Here is a 15,290-nt window from a genome sequence, read left to right on the forward strand (position 1 = left end):
GAGCTGCCTTCCTCAAAGGGCTTCTGGCCGTCACCTCCCACAGCCATTTCCACCCGCCATTCTCTCTCATGTTAGCACATTCCGATCCTCTGCCACTTGCTTTAGAGCTGGGTCTCCCGGCTCCTTGGGCCTCTCCTCAGAGCCTGGACACCAGATGGAGGTGGAGTGTGGGGAAACGGCAAGACAGAACAAACAGACCAAACTCACTGAAATGTATGAAAATAATGCTGATGCTCTACATACGAAGTCCCTGGGCGGGCCCCTCCTACAGCATGAAGGGCAAGTCCATGTTCTTCTCACCAGTGCCCACATAGATGTAGCCACAGTTCTTGGTGCCCGGAGCGTGGAAGAAGGTGAGGCCTGGCCAGAGCAGGCTGCGCAGCACCACCAGGGCGTTGCCTCGCTCCATCTGGATGCTCCAGGACCCTGGGGAGGAAGTGAGGTCTGAGTGCTGTGGAGCCAGAGCTCTGCCCGGTGTGCAAGGCCCCAGCTCCCTGGGCAGCCAGGCCCAGGTGCTAAGGTTCCACTCAGAAAAGGGAAGACAGTTTAATTATCCCGGCGCTTCACTCCTCCTGATTGCCTTTTAGCCATTTCACTGTTCATTAAAACGACTTCCAGGGGGAGGGCAAAGGAAATGAAAGGAGGTGAAACTCAAAAGGAGTGCGTTTTGTTCCTGTCAGCAAGTCTAGTTAAAGGTTGAGTGGGGGAGGAAGCGGAATCCAAAGGGGGAGGGGATTGGAGCCGGTTTGGGGAGACTCTCCCGGCTCTGCTAGGGGTAATCACCAGTGACCTTCATTCCCGGTGCAGTTTCCCCCACTTGCTATTTTGCTCTCTCGTACCCTGTCCCAGAAGCCTCTGCTCTGAGATAGATTAGACCTGACCAGGGGCTCACATAGAAGTTTGACCATTTCAGGCCTGAAGCTCAATAGCCCTCTCTGGCTGCTGGTAGACTGGGAGCTGGTGGCGGGAGGGGACTTGGGCTACAGCTAATGAGCCTTTGTCTACCCTGGGTCCTGCCCTGGTTTTTGCTCCCCAGACAGGAGCGGCCCAGCCCAGGGCCGAGTTGTGCGGCCATGAGGACTTGGCGGGAAGGACCTGATCCATCTCCAGAACCGAGGGAGGGAGCCGCTGTGTGGGAGGAAGGAGCCTGGGAAAATCGCCTCTGGATGCAGATCTAGAGCTTCTATTCCCCTGCGCACCGAGGCCCCTCCCGGGCCCGGCCGCAGCTCTGCTCCAGACCCTGCCAGAAAGCCAAATGCTTTGAAGGTTTTGGTGTTGGACCAGCCAGTGATGCACTGAGAGCTGTGCTGAGGCCTTCATCGGCTGCCAGCTCAGCCTGGCTGCTTGGCTCCTGCTGCCCCAGCTTCCCACAGGCCTCCTCCAACCATGGCCCACCCTGGTCACTCCACACCCAGCAGCCTCGCAGTTCAGTCCCCACCCACCAGGGGCCACCCTGTATCCAAGAGACCTGACCACCAGGAACCCCTGGCCCTGACAGCAGCTCAGCCCTGCTGAGGGTGCCGTCACCTGCCCAAATCCAAGCCAGAGCTTTCTGGTGCATGTAGGTCAGCTGGCCCTGGCCCGCCTAGGGAGAGGCTGGCGGGGAGCCCACCACAGCTCTGTGCAGTGGCCTGCACCAAGGGCTGCCACCCATGCAAGAGATGATGAAGTAGAAGCTACAGGGATTCCACTCCCCTAGGCCCACACAGTGCTGGCCAGACAACATCAAGAAGAGTGTCCCCCTGGGTTACCAGAGCTCTGGCTGGGGCACTGCCTAGGAAGGGGGGCGGGTGCTTTCCTGGTCAGGGAAAGGGAGTATTTCCCGTGGCTCCTACAATTTTCCTCTCTGGGCACCTGAAGTCCTCCACCTCCCAGACCTGCCCTAAGAGGCCTAAGGCCCTGCCTGTTGCTTTCCTAGTCAGTCATTCAGAAAACATGTCTAGGGGGTAATGGGAGTGGGACAGGCCAGAGCAAAAGATTCCAGGGCACTGCATTCAGCGTTTGGCCAGAAGCACAGACCCCAGGAAGGTACCTCCCTTAGTCACCCCCATCCAGTGCCCAGAGCATCATCTGGGGACAGTCCCTCCCTGTCGTTGCTCACAGCCATACAGTCCCCTTGAACTAAGAAAGAGCAGGCTCTGCCCACTAGGGAGGGCAGCTTGCAGCTGCCTGAGCCAAATGCTGCCCTGGATAAATGGGTCCTGGTGTCCTCCAGCCTAGACCACTCATCACTTCACTATTGCCGGCATCTTTTTTTTTTCCTTTTTTTGCCAGCGTCTTGGCACACCCTGAGCCAGGGCTGGGTCCCAACCTTACACCCACCTGCCCACCTAGGGTTTGGTCACCTCTTTCCTTTAGCAGTTGAGGGGGCCCAGGCTTATTAGCAGGGCTCCCCGCACTCCCACTTCCTGAGAGCAAGGAGAAACGGACAGGGATGCTAGAGAAGTGCAGTGACCCTACGGGGGCAGGGGACAGCAGCGCCAGCAGGCGGAAGGGTGCTGGCCAAGTGTGGAAGCGGCATGTGAGGGGCCAGCCAACAACACTGCCTCCCTCCCTCCCTTGCATTCCTGTCACACTCCTGTCCTCCTCTCCTTGTTCCTGGCTCAGCTGGTTGCCCAGGAAACACACAGACTCTCAACGTGCCAGGAGTCACGTAGTGTCTACCTGGGAAGCCAGGCACTTGCTTGTCACCTTCACCCACTTTTCTTCTTGCTGGAAAGGCTGGGCCCAGCCAGCTGCTGTTGCCTCTGCCCCTCGGGGGTTCCAGGAGAGGTGGCCTGCTGTGGCCCTGGTGTCTCAGTTCACAGCCCAGTCTCCCCAAAGCTCCCCTCCTGCCCCCTGGCGCTCACTCCATTCTGCAAGCTGCTTTTAGAGGCTATGGTGGGGAACAAGCCGGTAACCAGGAGCAGGGCCTATTGCAATCTGCAGGAAGTCCTGGGTGCCCAGAGCCCCAGGCTCTCACCCACCTTGCTAGTGCGGAAACCTCAGGCGAGGGTATGCTTCTCTCGGTTAAATTCTCCTGCCCTCCAGGAAGAAAGGCGGCAAAGCACTGAGGTTCCGTTGATGGGGACAGTGGACCAGGCTGGGGATCAGGGCTGTCTGGGGCAGCAGGTAGCTTAAACCCCTCAAACCAGCACCATACAACTTGTCTCAGACACAAAAATAGGCATGGGGTTCCGTCTCAGAGCAGCCACCACCAAGGGCCACAAGGTATGGTCAAACCCCCTAGAGCAGCGGTTCTCAACCTGTGGGTCGCGACCCCTTTGGCCGTCGAACGACCCTTTCACAGGGGTCACCTAAGACCATCCTGCATATCAGATATTTACATTACAATTCATAACAGTAGCAACATTACAGTTAAGAAGTAGCAACAAAAATAATTTTATGGTTGGGTCACAACATGAGGAACTGTATTTAAAGGGCCAGAAGGTTGAGAACCACTGCCCTAGAGGTTGGGGGTGGGTAGGGTCCTATAGAGGCGGAGGAGTGCCCTGTCTGATTGGTAAGGTCAGGACCTGGGTCCAGAAGGCCGAGCACCTGTTAGCCAGGCTTCCAAGGGACTGGGTAGGAGGAGCCACCTGTATACACCCCCAAGAGAAGGCTGATTGAGGGTCCCATGTTCCCCACAACTCTCCAATGTTCCTGTCCCCCGTTCTCCCCTGTCCCCGCCAACGCCTCCCCAAGCACCACCACCACCACATTTTTAAAGGCTGCTTTCCCGGCAGGCAGGCCCCTTGCTGCCCTCTGCTGCCTGAACTGGGCATTGCTGCTGAGGGCTCTCTTGTGCTGGAGCCTCGGCTCCCCCAGTTGAGAGAGGCGTCAGCTCCAGTGCAGAGTGGAGCAAGGAGAGAAGCCCTGCCCTCCACCCGCTCCTGCTCTGCTTCCCTTGCTGCTCTGCTTCCCTTGCTGCTCTGCCTGCCCCTCTCTGCACAGGACACAGTGACTTCATTGGTGAGGCACCTTCTACTTTACATTTCCACTTCTCATCTGTTTCATTTATCTTTCCAAACCTCCGTGAGGCAAGGATGGTGCCTGTCTTGTTCACAATGATGTCCCCAGTGCTTGGCGCATAATAGCTGCTCAGTGGCTATTGCTGATGAAGTGAAAGGTTAAGGAGCATGGACTGGCAGGGAACTATCTAGAAATCTGGCCTCCTGACCTGGCACTCCATCTGTTTCCCGTGGCTGCAGCCCAAACTCACAACTATTAGCTGTTTGCCTGCATCCACCAGGAGGATGGTTCTGCCCCCAAAGCTACTCACTCCCACAAAACTGCAGACCCAGGGCACGACAGGACAGCTCAGCAGGGCATCCTGGCCCCGGGCTGATCTCCAAACCGACCTCCATGGGCACAGAGCAGGAGTCCCAGGGACAGGGCCAGCCTGTGCCAGACCTGCTCACAAGTGACACGAAGTCCCCTGAATGACTGCCTCAGACCCAGGAAGGAATTAATGAGCTTTCCTGGGCAGGAAGTTCCACCCCGCCGGCCAGTGCTGGTGTCCCAGGGAACTCTTCCTGGGGCCGCCTTAGCAGCCCAGCCCATTCCCTGCTGTCTGCCTGGCAGAGAAGCCTCCCAGCAGCTCCTCCTGCTCTTTAACTGGCAGATAAGGGAGGGAGTCTGGGAGCTAAATCAGTGTCCGCTCTCCCTGACGACACCTCCATCCTACACCATGGCCCCCACCAAGCCGTCGTGAGAAAGGCCGGGCCTGGCTTCCTGGAGGCTTTCAGGTGGTGGCTTTGGGAGGAAGGGAGCTGGAGGCCCAGAGCTGTGAGGTTTCCCAAGGTCAGTCCAAGAGCATCCCTCCCCTCAGGCCCACACACACAGGAGATGCCAGGGGCCCTCAACTCCCAAGGCCCCAGCACTGAGGAAAGAGCGACAGGCTGGAGTGGACTGGGATGTGAAACCATCAGTTGATCCTTCAGCCCTGAGGTCCACCTTTAGAGCAGAAGGTCTAGGGCCTCAGGCCACTGCTACCCACTCACCTCCCAGGCCCAGATCCTGTACCTCCCAGGGGCCTGATAAAGTCACTTGCTGACTGGACATATCAGGGTGGCCCCAACATCCTTTAGGGAGACCCCCAGTGCTCCCTATCTTATACCCCCTGCTGCAGGGAGACAGCTGCCTTCTGTGTCCCCTTTGCCCCAAGTGGCAGGGCAGACAGGGCTGGTGGGATTCCCATAGGAAGACTGTTGGACCCCCACAGCCCATCTAGCCAGCTTTGGTCTTGACTGCAAAGGCCCTAGCACCCTCCTGGCCCTCCCATCGCAGAGGAAGAGGCTCTAAGGGTGGGAGGCACTCTCGTGCCAGCCCCTCTGATCACCCAGCACGATGGGGACAGGGCCTCGCCCACTGGCCCTGGGCATCCGGCTGCAGGTGAGAGGGCTGAGAAGTCAGCACCAAGCAGGGCTTTCCAGACTCACCTTGAATTGGAAGGTGGGGCTGCTGCACCCAGATTAGGGGTTTTAACAGCACTTTTCTCCCCCACCCTTCAGCCCCTGGTGCTGGGTCCCACCATCACCACATTCCTGGCTCCCTTTATCAACCATCCCCCCCGCCACCCCGGGATGTGCGGCTGAGAGCATAGAGTTGGAGGAGATAACTGGAGTCTGGAAAGGGTGTCTCATGGGTGAGAAATGTCCCAGCCCCTATAAACCTTTATCTCCCCCACAGGTCCAGGAATCCCTTTCCATGCCCAGGGAGGCTTGCCTCGAGCACCCCCATGTGGCCAAGGCCAGCGTAGCCATTCTCTGCTGGCAGCCCTTACCCACTTGGGGCCCACTGCCTGGCCCCTTGGGCATTGCAGTAGCTCTGAAATGCCTCCAGATCTCTGGCTTGCCACTTCTCCATCCATCCGGGCACCACTCCCTTATTATCACAGACCTGTTCACAAGACACCAGAAGCCCCTACTGCCTTGATCTAGGCCTCCTACCCTTGGCCCTCTAGGCCCTCCTAGGCCTGCCCACCTCTAAGGCCTTTTTGCCACTAAAAATATATCAATAAGTCCTGGCCAGTGTGGCTCGGTTGGGAGTCGTCTCCTGTACCAAAAGGTTGTGGGCTCTGCCTCTGGTAGGGAGCATGCAGGAGGCAGCCACATCGATGTTTCTCTTTCTCTTTCCCTCTTCCTTCTTCTCTCTCTGAAAATTTTTTTTTTTAAAAAAAAAGAATACACACCAAGTATATATATAATTTTTATGTGAATTCTTATGTGTTCAGCACTGTTATAATTATTTTGTGTTATATGTGTTAACTCTTAATTCTCATAACAACCCAATGAGGTAGAAAATATCATTATTCCCCTTTTTAAAATGAGGAAATTGAGGCACAAGGCAACTGAGGGGCTTACCCAATGTCACACAACTAGCAAGTGACAGATTCAGGATTCCAACCCAGGCTGTCTAATTCCAGAGCCCTCACTACTGCCATCCCACCTCCATCCTGAGTTCCAGCCCAACTGGGTGCCTCATTGCTCCTCAAATATAGTGTCGGTCACCGGTGACTGGTTGGGCGCCTAACGTGTTAAAAGGAAACACCATCACCCTGACTGACAGGGAGGCTCAGTTGGTTGGAGCATCATCCCATGCACCAGAAAGGTTTCGGATTCGATCCCCGATCAGGGAGCATACAGGAGGCAATGTGATGTTTCTCTCTCACATTGGTTTCTCTCTCTCTCTCTCTCTCTCTCTCTCTCTCACACACACACACACACACACACACACACACACATCAGTAAAACATATCCTCGAGTGAGGATAAAAAAAAGGGGGGAGGGGGGACACCATCTCCTTGATACCACAGTTAATGCCAGAGTCCTGAAGGCTCCTTCTCTGACACTGTGCCCTTGGGTTTAACTCTCTGAGCCTCTGTTTCTTCATCTATAAAATGGGGATAATAACAATATCTACCTCTTAGGTTGGCTGTGAATCTTAAAATGAGATAAGGTATAGAAAGGGCTGAGTACAGGGCCCAGCACACAGTAAGCAGTGCCTCTGCTTTTATGTTGTTATCATCATTGCCATCATCAACAACAAATCCCTCCAGGTCTCAGAAATGCAGACGTGCAGACAGAAAGAATTAGAGGCGCTGAGTCAGTGTCTTGGGTGCGCCCCAGGTTGCCCAGAGCCTGGCACCTGCCCTGGGGTCCGGCATCCAAGCGAGAGCATCTTCCCAGACACGTGCTCTATGGTGAAGCTCAGGTGATGGAAATGGGTCTCTGTGACCCAAGCACCCGCAGGTGCATGTCTGGGCCAGGTGTGTCCCGAAGCATAGGAAGGCCTCTGAAGCCGTATGTTTTAAGATTTAAAAGTCCCATACACATAGCAAGAGGCAAATATACACAACTCATATCCTTAGCAGGGGACGCTCAGTCAATCAGCACCTACATATTGAGCAACAGCTATGTACCAAACACCGGATCTAACCCCAAACTGACAGAGATGGATGGATGCCTCTATTCAAGATTGATATGAAAATCAGGAGACACTGAGAGACTTCTTGTCTGCGAAAGCGTATGGAAGACAACCCTACTGTGTGCAAACATTTACCCACTGCTTCCTATGAGCTGAAACTTGTATTGGACCCTGGGGAAGCCCCACACTCAACCACCATTTCCTGCCCAGGCTTTGGTCCCACTCTCAGAGGAGAATGGCAGGTGCATGGCCTACTGCTCTGGCCTGAGGGCAGATCCAGGATCCTCCAAGTAATAGGCTATTACCTTTGGGGATGTCATGCTCCAAGGAGTCCATGAAGTCCAGGGAGGGGTCTAGGTCTGCCTTCTCAAGCAAGGTCTTGTTCTTCAGGTCAACTGGCTCCCTGAAGTGGAAGTAGGAACTGAGCTTCTTCGCTTCAGACAAGGTCAGTCCTAAAAAGAGATAGCAGGTGGGGAGGGAACCCCACAGCTCACTTCCTCTGTGCATGGGGGACACGTGGAGGAGCTTGCAAATGACTCAGTCAACTACTGACAGAACTGAAGGGAGAAGAGGGAACAGTGCTCCCTCCACCCAAATTTGGCCCAGATCCTGCAATGAGGAGAGACCAATGAGGAAGAAGGTGGGAAAAGGCAGGGAGGCCAGACCCACGGAAAGATCTGAGAACCAGGTGGCCAAATGCTCTCCCACCCTCAGGCAGAAACGAGGCAGGGCCCAGTGACTGGGTCCGCCATGCCAACCACCGATGCCAGGTCACTGGACACATCCTCCCAACTGATGTGGTCACGGCTGTTGCTTTTCTGAGGAGGTGGGCAGTTCTGCTCAGACTCCCACATGTGTGTCTGACTATGCTCGGGAAGAGATGCCCTCCTGCCCGTGAGAGAGGCGCCACAGAACTCACCTTCAAAGGTCCGATTGACATGGGTGGGTCCAAAAGGGCTCTTAAAGAGGGCGCCTCGGGGGATAATGGCCACCGCCTTGTCGATCTGGTCAATGATGGACACCAGGCGGGTCTCCTCCTTGATCCGGATCTGAGGAGACAGGAGACAAGCCTCCCTGCCAGGGCCCTGTGCCCACTCACCCCCGGGGCAGGGCCCTCTGCACAACCATCTGGCCCGGGTCACCACCGTGTAGATGCCCGGTCCGTGAAAAATCATGCTGGGTGAGCCCTCCCTCTCCTCCTATCAAGATTTTCTTTCTTTTTAAAATTAGTAATACATACTGGTGGTGCAGTATTTAAAACTAATTTTAAAAAAAAAAGCCGTCTCTCTCACCCCATCCCTCGTCCCCCAATTGCCCTCACTGGGGGCAGCCACAGTTAATGGTTTCTGTACCCTTCCAGAAGCATACCATCTTGTCATCAGATTTAAATGTTGATTATTTTGCCTTTTGAAAATATAAAAGCGATCATGCTTACTGTAAACTACTTGGGTAATCAGAAATATTTTGTAGTATACCTGAGAATCAAAACCATTCATAATCCTACCTCCTAAAGATAATTAGTGATAACATATTGGTATACTTCCTTCTATCCTTTTTTTATGATATATTTAAAGCACAATTAGAATCACAGTTTCTATAGTTTCATATCCTACTCTTTGACTTGACAAAGCATCACCCCATATTTCCCAAGCATCACCCCATATTATCACATCTTTATGCCGATGAGAATTGGTTACAATCAATGTCAAGGGCAACCCCAGCAAAAGGATCTCATAGAGACATTGGGGAAACATGTCGCCAAGGGCCCCCAGAGTCACTCAGCCCCCCATTTCCCGGGGGCTACCAACTGGAATTCTTTACAAAGGGGGAGATGGAAACTAATATTTAATAAGTGTCTAGGCTAGGGGGTTCAAAAAATGTCATCTCATTTAATCTGCACAAGCCTGGGGAGCAAATACAATGATCCAAATTTTACAGAAAATAAAACTGAAGGGAAGTTAAGTTTGTCAGGTGGGAAGGGGTGGGTGTTGGACCCAGACTTTGGGCATCACCTAGATTCAAGTGCAAAGACTGTGTTTTGAATTCAGGGTTTGTCTAGTTTCAAGACTTGGGCTCCTTACTTTTTTGACCTAGCTTTCCATTTCCAGGAGTTGGTCATTCAGACAGACTGCATACCGTGGAAATGATGTATGTACAAGATCACTGGTTGTCCAAGCTAAACCTTGGAAACCTCCATTTCCATGAAAACATCACGGGTTAAATTATGTTGCATTCGCACATGGTAAAAAGAGTGGGGAGGAGCTTTAAGGCACTGATATGGAAAGATCTCCAAAATGTATTGTTGGTAAAAAATGCAAGGTGCAGAACTGTGTGTATAACATGCTGCCACTTGTTTTGTTTTGTTTGGAAAATAACAAGAGAATATGTAGAGGTAAGGTATTTGCTGTCTCAGGTGACAGAGCTTCTCACATTTAAACATGAATTCGAATCCCCTGGGAATGTGCTAAAATGCAGATCCTCATCCCCCATCCCCCATTATTCTGCATTTCAAACGCCTAGAGCAGTGGTGGGCAACCCCTGGCACGCGTGCCAAACATGACGCCAGTAACTTTTGCTGGCACGCGAAACCCTCTCTTATAATCTTCCATTTACAATTTTTTTCTTAATATCGACTTTTTTATTTTTCAGATAAATTCAGTATAGCTGCATCTTAGATAAATAAATAATTTTACATAACAAGTTATCTTAAAGACCATAGACATGGATTGACGAGAGAGGGGAAGAGCAATTTCTATGCCTCTGCCTTAACTCTCCCTGCCTTCCTAGATCCGACCAGTGTTTTGGTTTCATCCACATACGCTTGTGAATCTTTGTTCTCAGCAATAAATTTTGTTAAGTCTCATAATAGGAGTAGCCTGACGGATGAAAGTAGTAGCTCGTGCATATCTCTGAAGGTCACGAAATATAAACCTGATGTAAAATCTCTGTCATCAGTGATGCAGCAGCAAAAGTCCCACTGATAATATCAAACGGAGTCATAAAGTTTTCTGTCGGACTATCAGTGTACATGTATACATTAAAAAATAAATGTATTTTTCATCATCATATACTGTGTTTTTGTCACTCGAGTGAATTTTATTATTTCTTCAAGGTTCTTCACATACGTACACCTTAAGAGATATCAAGTAGGCGTAACATGTTCTCAAAAAATTAGAGTTGGCACGCAGAAGAATTTTGAGTCAGAGATTTTGCTGGTTTTGGCACGCACTCACAAAAAGTTTGCCCACCCCTGGTCTAGAGCATAGTAATGTGTCTGACCCAGGCTGCACTTTGAATAGCAAGATTTGGACACACACATGCAAAACAGTTACATTACTGTCCCCCAGGAAAAGGACCTGGGTGACTGGAAGACAGGGCTGGGAGGGACACTCTACTATATTCCTTTTTGTACATTTGGATTTTGAACTATATGAATGTATTATCTAGGAAAACAAAAATTGGTACAAAAATGTAAGAGCTTGTGCCCATGCCCTTACCCCAGAGCTCAGCACAGACCCTTTCTTCCCTGCCCCTGCCCCAGAGCCTCACTGTTGCTCAGGGGCGGTGTTGTTATGTTGTTGTCACCGTATTTCTATTGGGCTGGGTTCTGGATGCCCCCGCCCTCTTCCCTCAGGCCCTCCTCCTCTCATATCCACTCACCACTACTTCTTCTTCAAAGACCTTATCACCATCGTTCGTCTTCTGCACCTCGGTGTATTCATACTCATGTGAGGGGTCCCCCATGAAGCGGCCCTTCACCACAGACGTCTGCGTCATCATCTCTTCTGTGGCAGGAGGCAAGAGGCTCCACTCCATGCAGTTCAGGCTGCCGACAACATCCACAGCACCCTGGTTTCCAACTCCCCCTCCCACTCGGGCTTCCTGCCACCACCTCTTCTCCCAAGGGTGAGGCCCAAGAAACACTGCTGGGAGTCACACCTTTCCCTTAGAAGCCCTAAGTGTCTACGGTGCACCCCACCCCCATATGTGATGCAAATTCAATTTTATTTTTTTAAAGGTCACAAAAGGTCCCTGTATGCTGAAATGCCAAGAGCTTCTTCCTAGATATCTGGACTATGAGGTTCCAGATGAGTTCTGGAAGCTGAAATTACAGGTAGGTGCCTCTGCTTTAGTGGGCCTCTAATTCATGCTCATTCTGCCTACTGAGTCCACAGCACGGCCATCTGCCCCATTCCTCAGGCTCCAGGACCTCTCCTCCTTTGACGTCTCCAGGAGCACTAGCCAGCCCAGGCCCTTCTTTCTCACTTCCCGAGGGGAGAGGACATCCTCCCACCCCTCTCACTCAGGCCCTGTGTCCCCAGCCTGCTCTCTGCTCATCTTTTCTCCCTTCACTCTCTATGGCCTCCTTCTGAATTTAAAAACTTCTCAGCTTTCTCACACAACAGCCCTCAAATCCATGCCCCTCTAGAAAATGCCCCTTTCCTAGCCCTTCCTCCTCTGCCCCAACTCTGAACAATAATCTCAGAACAATGTGCCCTTCGGGAGCCCTCCTTCCCCCCACTTTCACCCTTTGTCCAGTGCGGCGTGATCTCTGCCCCCACCACCACCCCAAGAAACTGCTTAGGAGAAAGTTATCCATGGGCTGCCCTGAAAGACAACAAATGCATTTCCATTCCTACTTCTTTTTTAAAAAATATGTTTTTATTGATTTCAGAGAGGAAGGGAGAGGGAGAGAGAGATAGAAACATAGAAATAAGAACTTAGAAATAAGAGCGAATCACTGATGGGCTGCCTCCTGCACTGGGTATCAAGCTCACAACCTGGACATGTACCCTGACTGGGAATTGAACCGTGACCTCCTGGTTCATAGGTCGACACTCAACTACTGAGCCAAGCCAGCCGGGCTCCACTCCTACTTCTTTTGGTATTTCCTTCTCCCTGCTCCAGTGCCTTAAGTATTTCCAGGGATCTATTCTCACCCCTCTTTTCCCTCTGGAGTCTCACCCAACTGACTCCCAAAGCCCTAGCTAATGACGAATCAGTATCCAGAATCCAACCAACCATCTCTCACAACCTCCACTGCTTTCCCCCTGAGCCAAGTCATCGCTGGTTACTGCAGTAGCCTCCTAACTGGTCTCCCAACTTCCATACTCACTCCTCCTGGTGTTAAAACCTAAGCCAGACCGTGCGTCTGTGCAAAACCTTTCTATGACCTCCCTTTGGACCAAGTCCTTACAATGCCCCACAAAGCCCTGCATGATTGTCTCCAGCCCCTACTTCTCTGACCTTATTTCCCACAATGCCCCCTTCCTCACCCCTCTCTAGCCACAGCAGCCTATATGGGTTCCACAAACACTAAGCACACACCTGCCTTAGGGCCTTTGCACTTGCCTGGAATGCTTTTCCCTCCAATAAGCACAGAGCTCACTCAGTTGCTTCAGGTCTTCCTCAAATGGTGCCTTATCAGAGCCAGCCCTGACCACCTTATTTAAAGTGGTAACCACTCCTGCTTTCTCTATCCCCTTACCACTTAGCACCAGCTGACAGCAATACATGCTTATTTGTTGTCTGCACCCCGTCCCCCTGCACACACACTATAATGTAAACGTTATGAACACAAGGACTTTGTCTCATTTACCAATGAATTCCTGGTGCCTAGATCAATGCCTGGCACATAGTAAGTGCTGAAGAAAGAAAATCTTATGGAATAAAATGAAATGAGTCTCAAATCTCTATCTTCAGTTCAAATTTTTCTTCTGGACTCCAGATCTGTACTTTAATACACCTCCTTACCACTCTGCCCTCCAGGCACCACACACCCAATTCACTAGGTCTACCCTCCTTTAATTCGCTCAGCTTCTTTTGTTGTTGCTAATTGTGGGGAACCGATATAGGGTTGAGCCTCGGACTCACCTGCTGGCAAAGTCACAAACAAGTCCCAGCTTAGAGGGCTCAGTCCTCTTAGCATAATTAGGCTTGACCTTATAACACTCCCCAGATCTTACCTGGGAAGCTAATGGGCTGAGGGAAGTGCAGGAAGTGTAACTATGGTCAAAACAGGAGAAACTCACAAGAACTGTGTAACTATGGTAACCACTGCCTTGTTTACCTCTGACTATAAAAGGTCTGGGCAGCCTGAGCACAGGTGGAAGTCCTTCCTCTTGAGTTGGACTTACCCGCCTGGCCCCCAATATTCCCAAATTATCTCGTGTCTTTTCTCTTTCATTTGTGTGCGGCTCCTCTTCCAGATCCTGAACCCCGAACCACGCAGGACGTGGAGGGAAACATTTACAACACTAATCCTAATCCGAGGATATTTTTCCATTGATAGTTAGAGAGAGTGGAAAGGAAGAGGTGTGACAGAGAAAGAAACATTGATATGAGACACACATATCGATCCGTTGCCTCCCACATGCGCCCTGACCAGGACTGGGGATCATGCCTGCAACTGAGGTATGTGCCCTTGACCAGAATAAACCCAGGACCCTTCAGTCCACAGGCTGATGCTCTATCCACTAACCCAAACTAGCTAGGGCTGTCCTGCTTCTTGAATTCTCACCCAGTGGGTGGCATCAGCTAGAAGGAGTCAGCCTTGACCTCTTCTTCACCTCCCCCAGTCACAAATCCTGACAGTTCTACTACTTAAATCTAACCCAGGCCCTCTCCTCCTCAATTCCCTCAGCTGGACACTACAATCGATTTCTAAATGCTTACCCACTAGTGGCCATTCTGCCCACTCAGATCAAAGCAGGCTCTTGCTTATAGCCCTTCCATGGCTCCCCATAGCCTACAGATAAGGTTCAAACCTCTCGGCTTCTCCATCCAGTTCCACGTAACACCCTCTGCTGCCACTGTTATGCTTACCGACCTGCTGTTCCCCAAACACTCCAAGCCAGCTTCAGGCAACAAGTTTGCATAGCTGTTCCCTCTAACTGGCATGCCCTTTCCCCACACCTTCCTGGAGATCTGTTCATCTTTCAGATGGCAAGGAAGTTACTTCCGTAATGATCTTCTTTAACTGCTCTCTAGAGCAGTGATGGTGAACCTTTTGAGCTCGGCGTGTCAGCATTTTGAAAAACCCTTGCTTAACTCTGGTGCCGTGTCACATACAGAAATTTTTTGATATTTGCAACCATAGTAAAACAAAGATTTATATTTTTGATATTTATTTTATATATTTAAATGCCATTTAACAGAAAAATCAACCAAAAAAATGAGTTCGTGTGTCACCTCTGACACGCGTGTCATAGGTTCGCCATCACTGCTCTAGGGGAATGCCCACCTTGTTCTCCCTTTGTGTACAACTCTATTCTAGTTTTGCCCTGGCCAGTGTGGCTTAGTTGGTCCCATGCAACAAGAGGTCTCTGGTTCAATTCCCGGTCAGGGCACATGCCCAGGTTGTGGGCTCCACCCCCCAGTAGGGGGCATGCAGGAGGCAGCCTATCAATGTCTCTCTCTCTCTCTCTCTCTCATCAATAAGACTTCATTTTTAAAAAAAGAAATAGCAACTCTATTCTAGTTTTAACACACTTTTCTGTAATTGCCAGGTTACACATCCGTCTCCCTCCCTAAGATGTGAATAACTTGGAGATGGGGTTGGTCACAGCCCTCTTTGTAACCCCAAGTCAGGATGCATCCAACCAGTGCTGGATTGATGTGTGGATAGATAAATGAAGTCCCCAACTTCCTGTGCCTAACGGACTTTGTAACACTGAATCCTCATCAACGCTGGGATAGTCAAAAAGCAGCTGCATGGTCCCGAATGGTAGTGTCCAAGTAATTTTCCCCAGTTCTAAATCCCTTTCCTCCCATTCCACAGTCCTTCGCTACTTCCTAGGGAGCCTCGGGCTGTGAGACACTTCCGCGGAAGATGGGCTCTGGATATGCTTCCAAATAGCTCCACAGCAGTGGTGGGGTGGGGG

The 15,290-nt window shown here is 51.4% G+C and overlaps 1 protein-coding gene across 1 annotated transcript in view; it reads right to left on the reverse strand.

Annotated features, from left to right (window-relative positions):
* Positions 1-212: 212 nt before the first annotated feature.
* Positions 213-15,290, reverse strand: part of RSPH9 (radial spoke head 9 homolog (Chlamydomonas)) — a 15,815-nt gene continuing 737 nt past the window's right edge. The window contains exons 2-5 of the mRNA XM_005860966.2: positions 11,068-11,233; positions 8,327-8,456; positions 7,713-7,859; positions 213-426 (exon numbers count right to left, since the gene is read on the reverse strand). Of these exons, the coding sequence (XP_005861028.1) occupies positions 266-426; positions 7,713-7,859; positions 8,327-8,456; positions 11,068-11,233 (604 nt within the window). The 3' untranslated portion in view covers positions 213-265. The remainder of the gene's footprint in view (positions 427-7,712; positions 7,860-8,326; positions 8,457-11,067; positions 11,234-15,290) is intronic.

The sequence above is a fragment of the Myotis brandtii genome, unplaced genomic scaffold (genome assembly GCF_000412655.1).
Source record: "Myotis brandtii unplaced genomic scaffold, ASM41265v1 scaffold143, whole genome shotgun sequence".
Taxonomy (NCBI): Eukaryota; Metazoa; Chordata; class Mammalia; order Chiroptera; family Vespertilionidae; genus Myotis; species Myotis brandtii.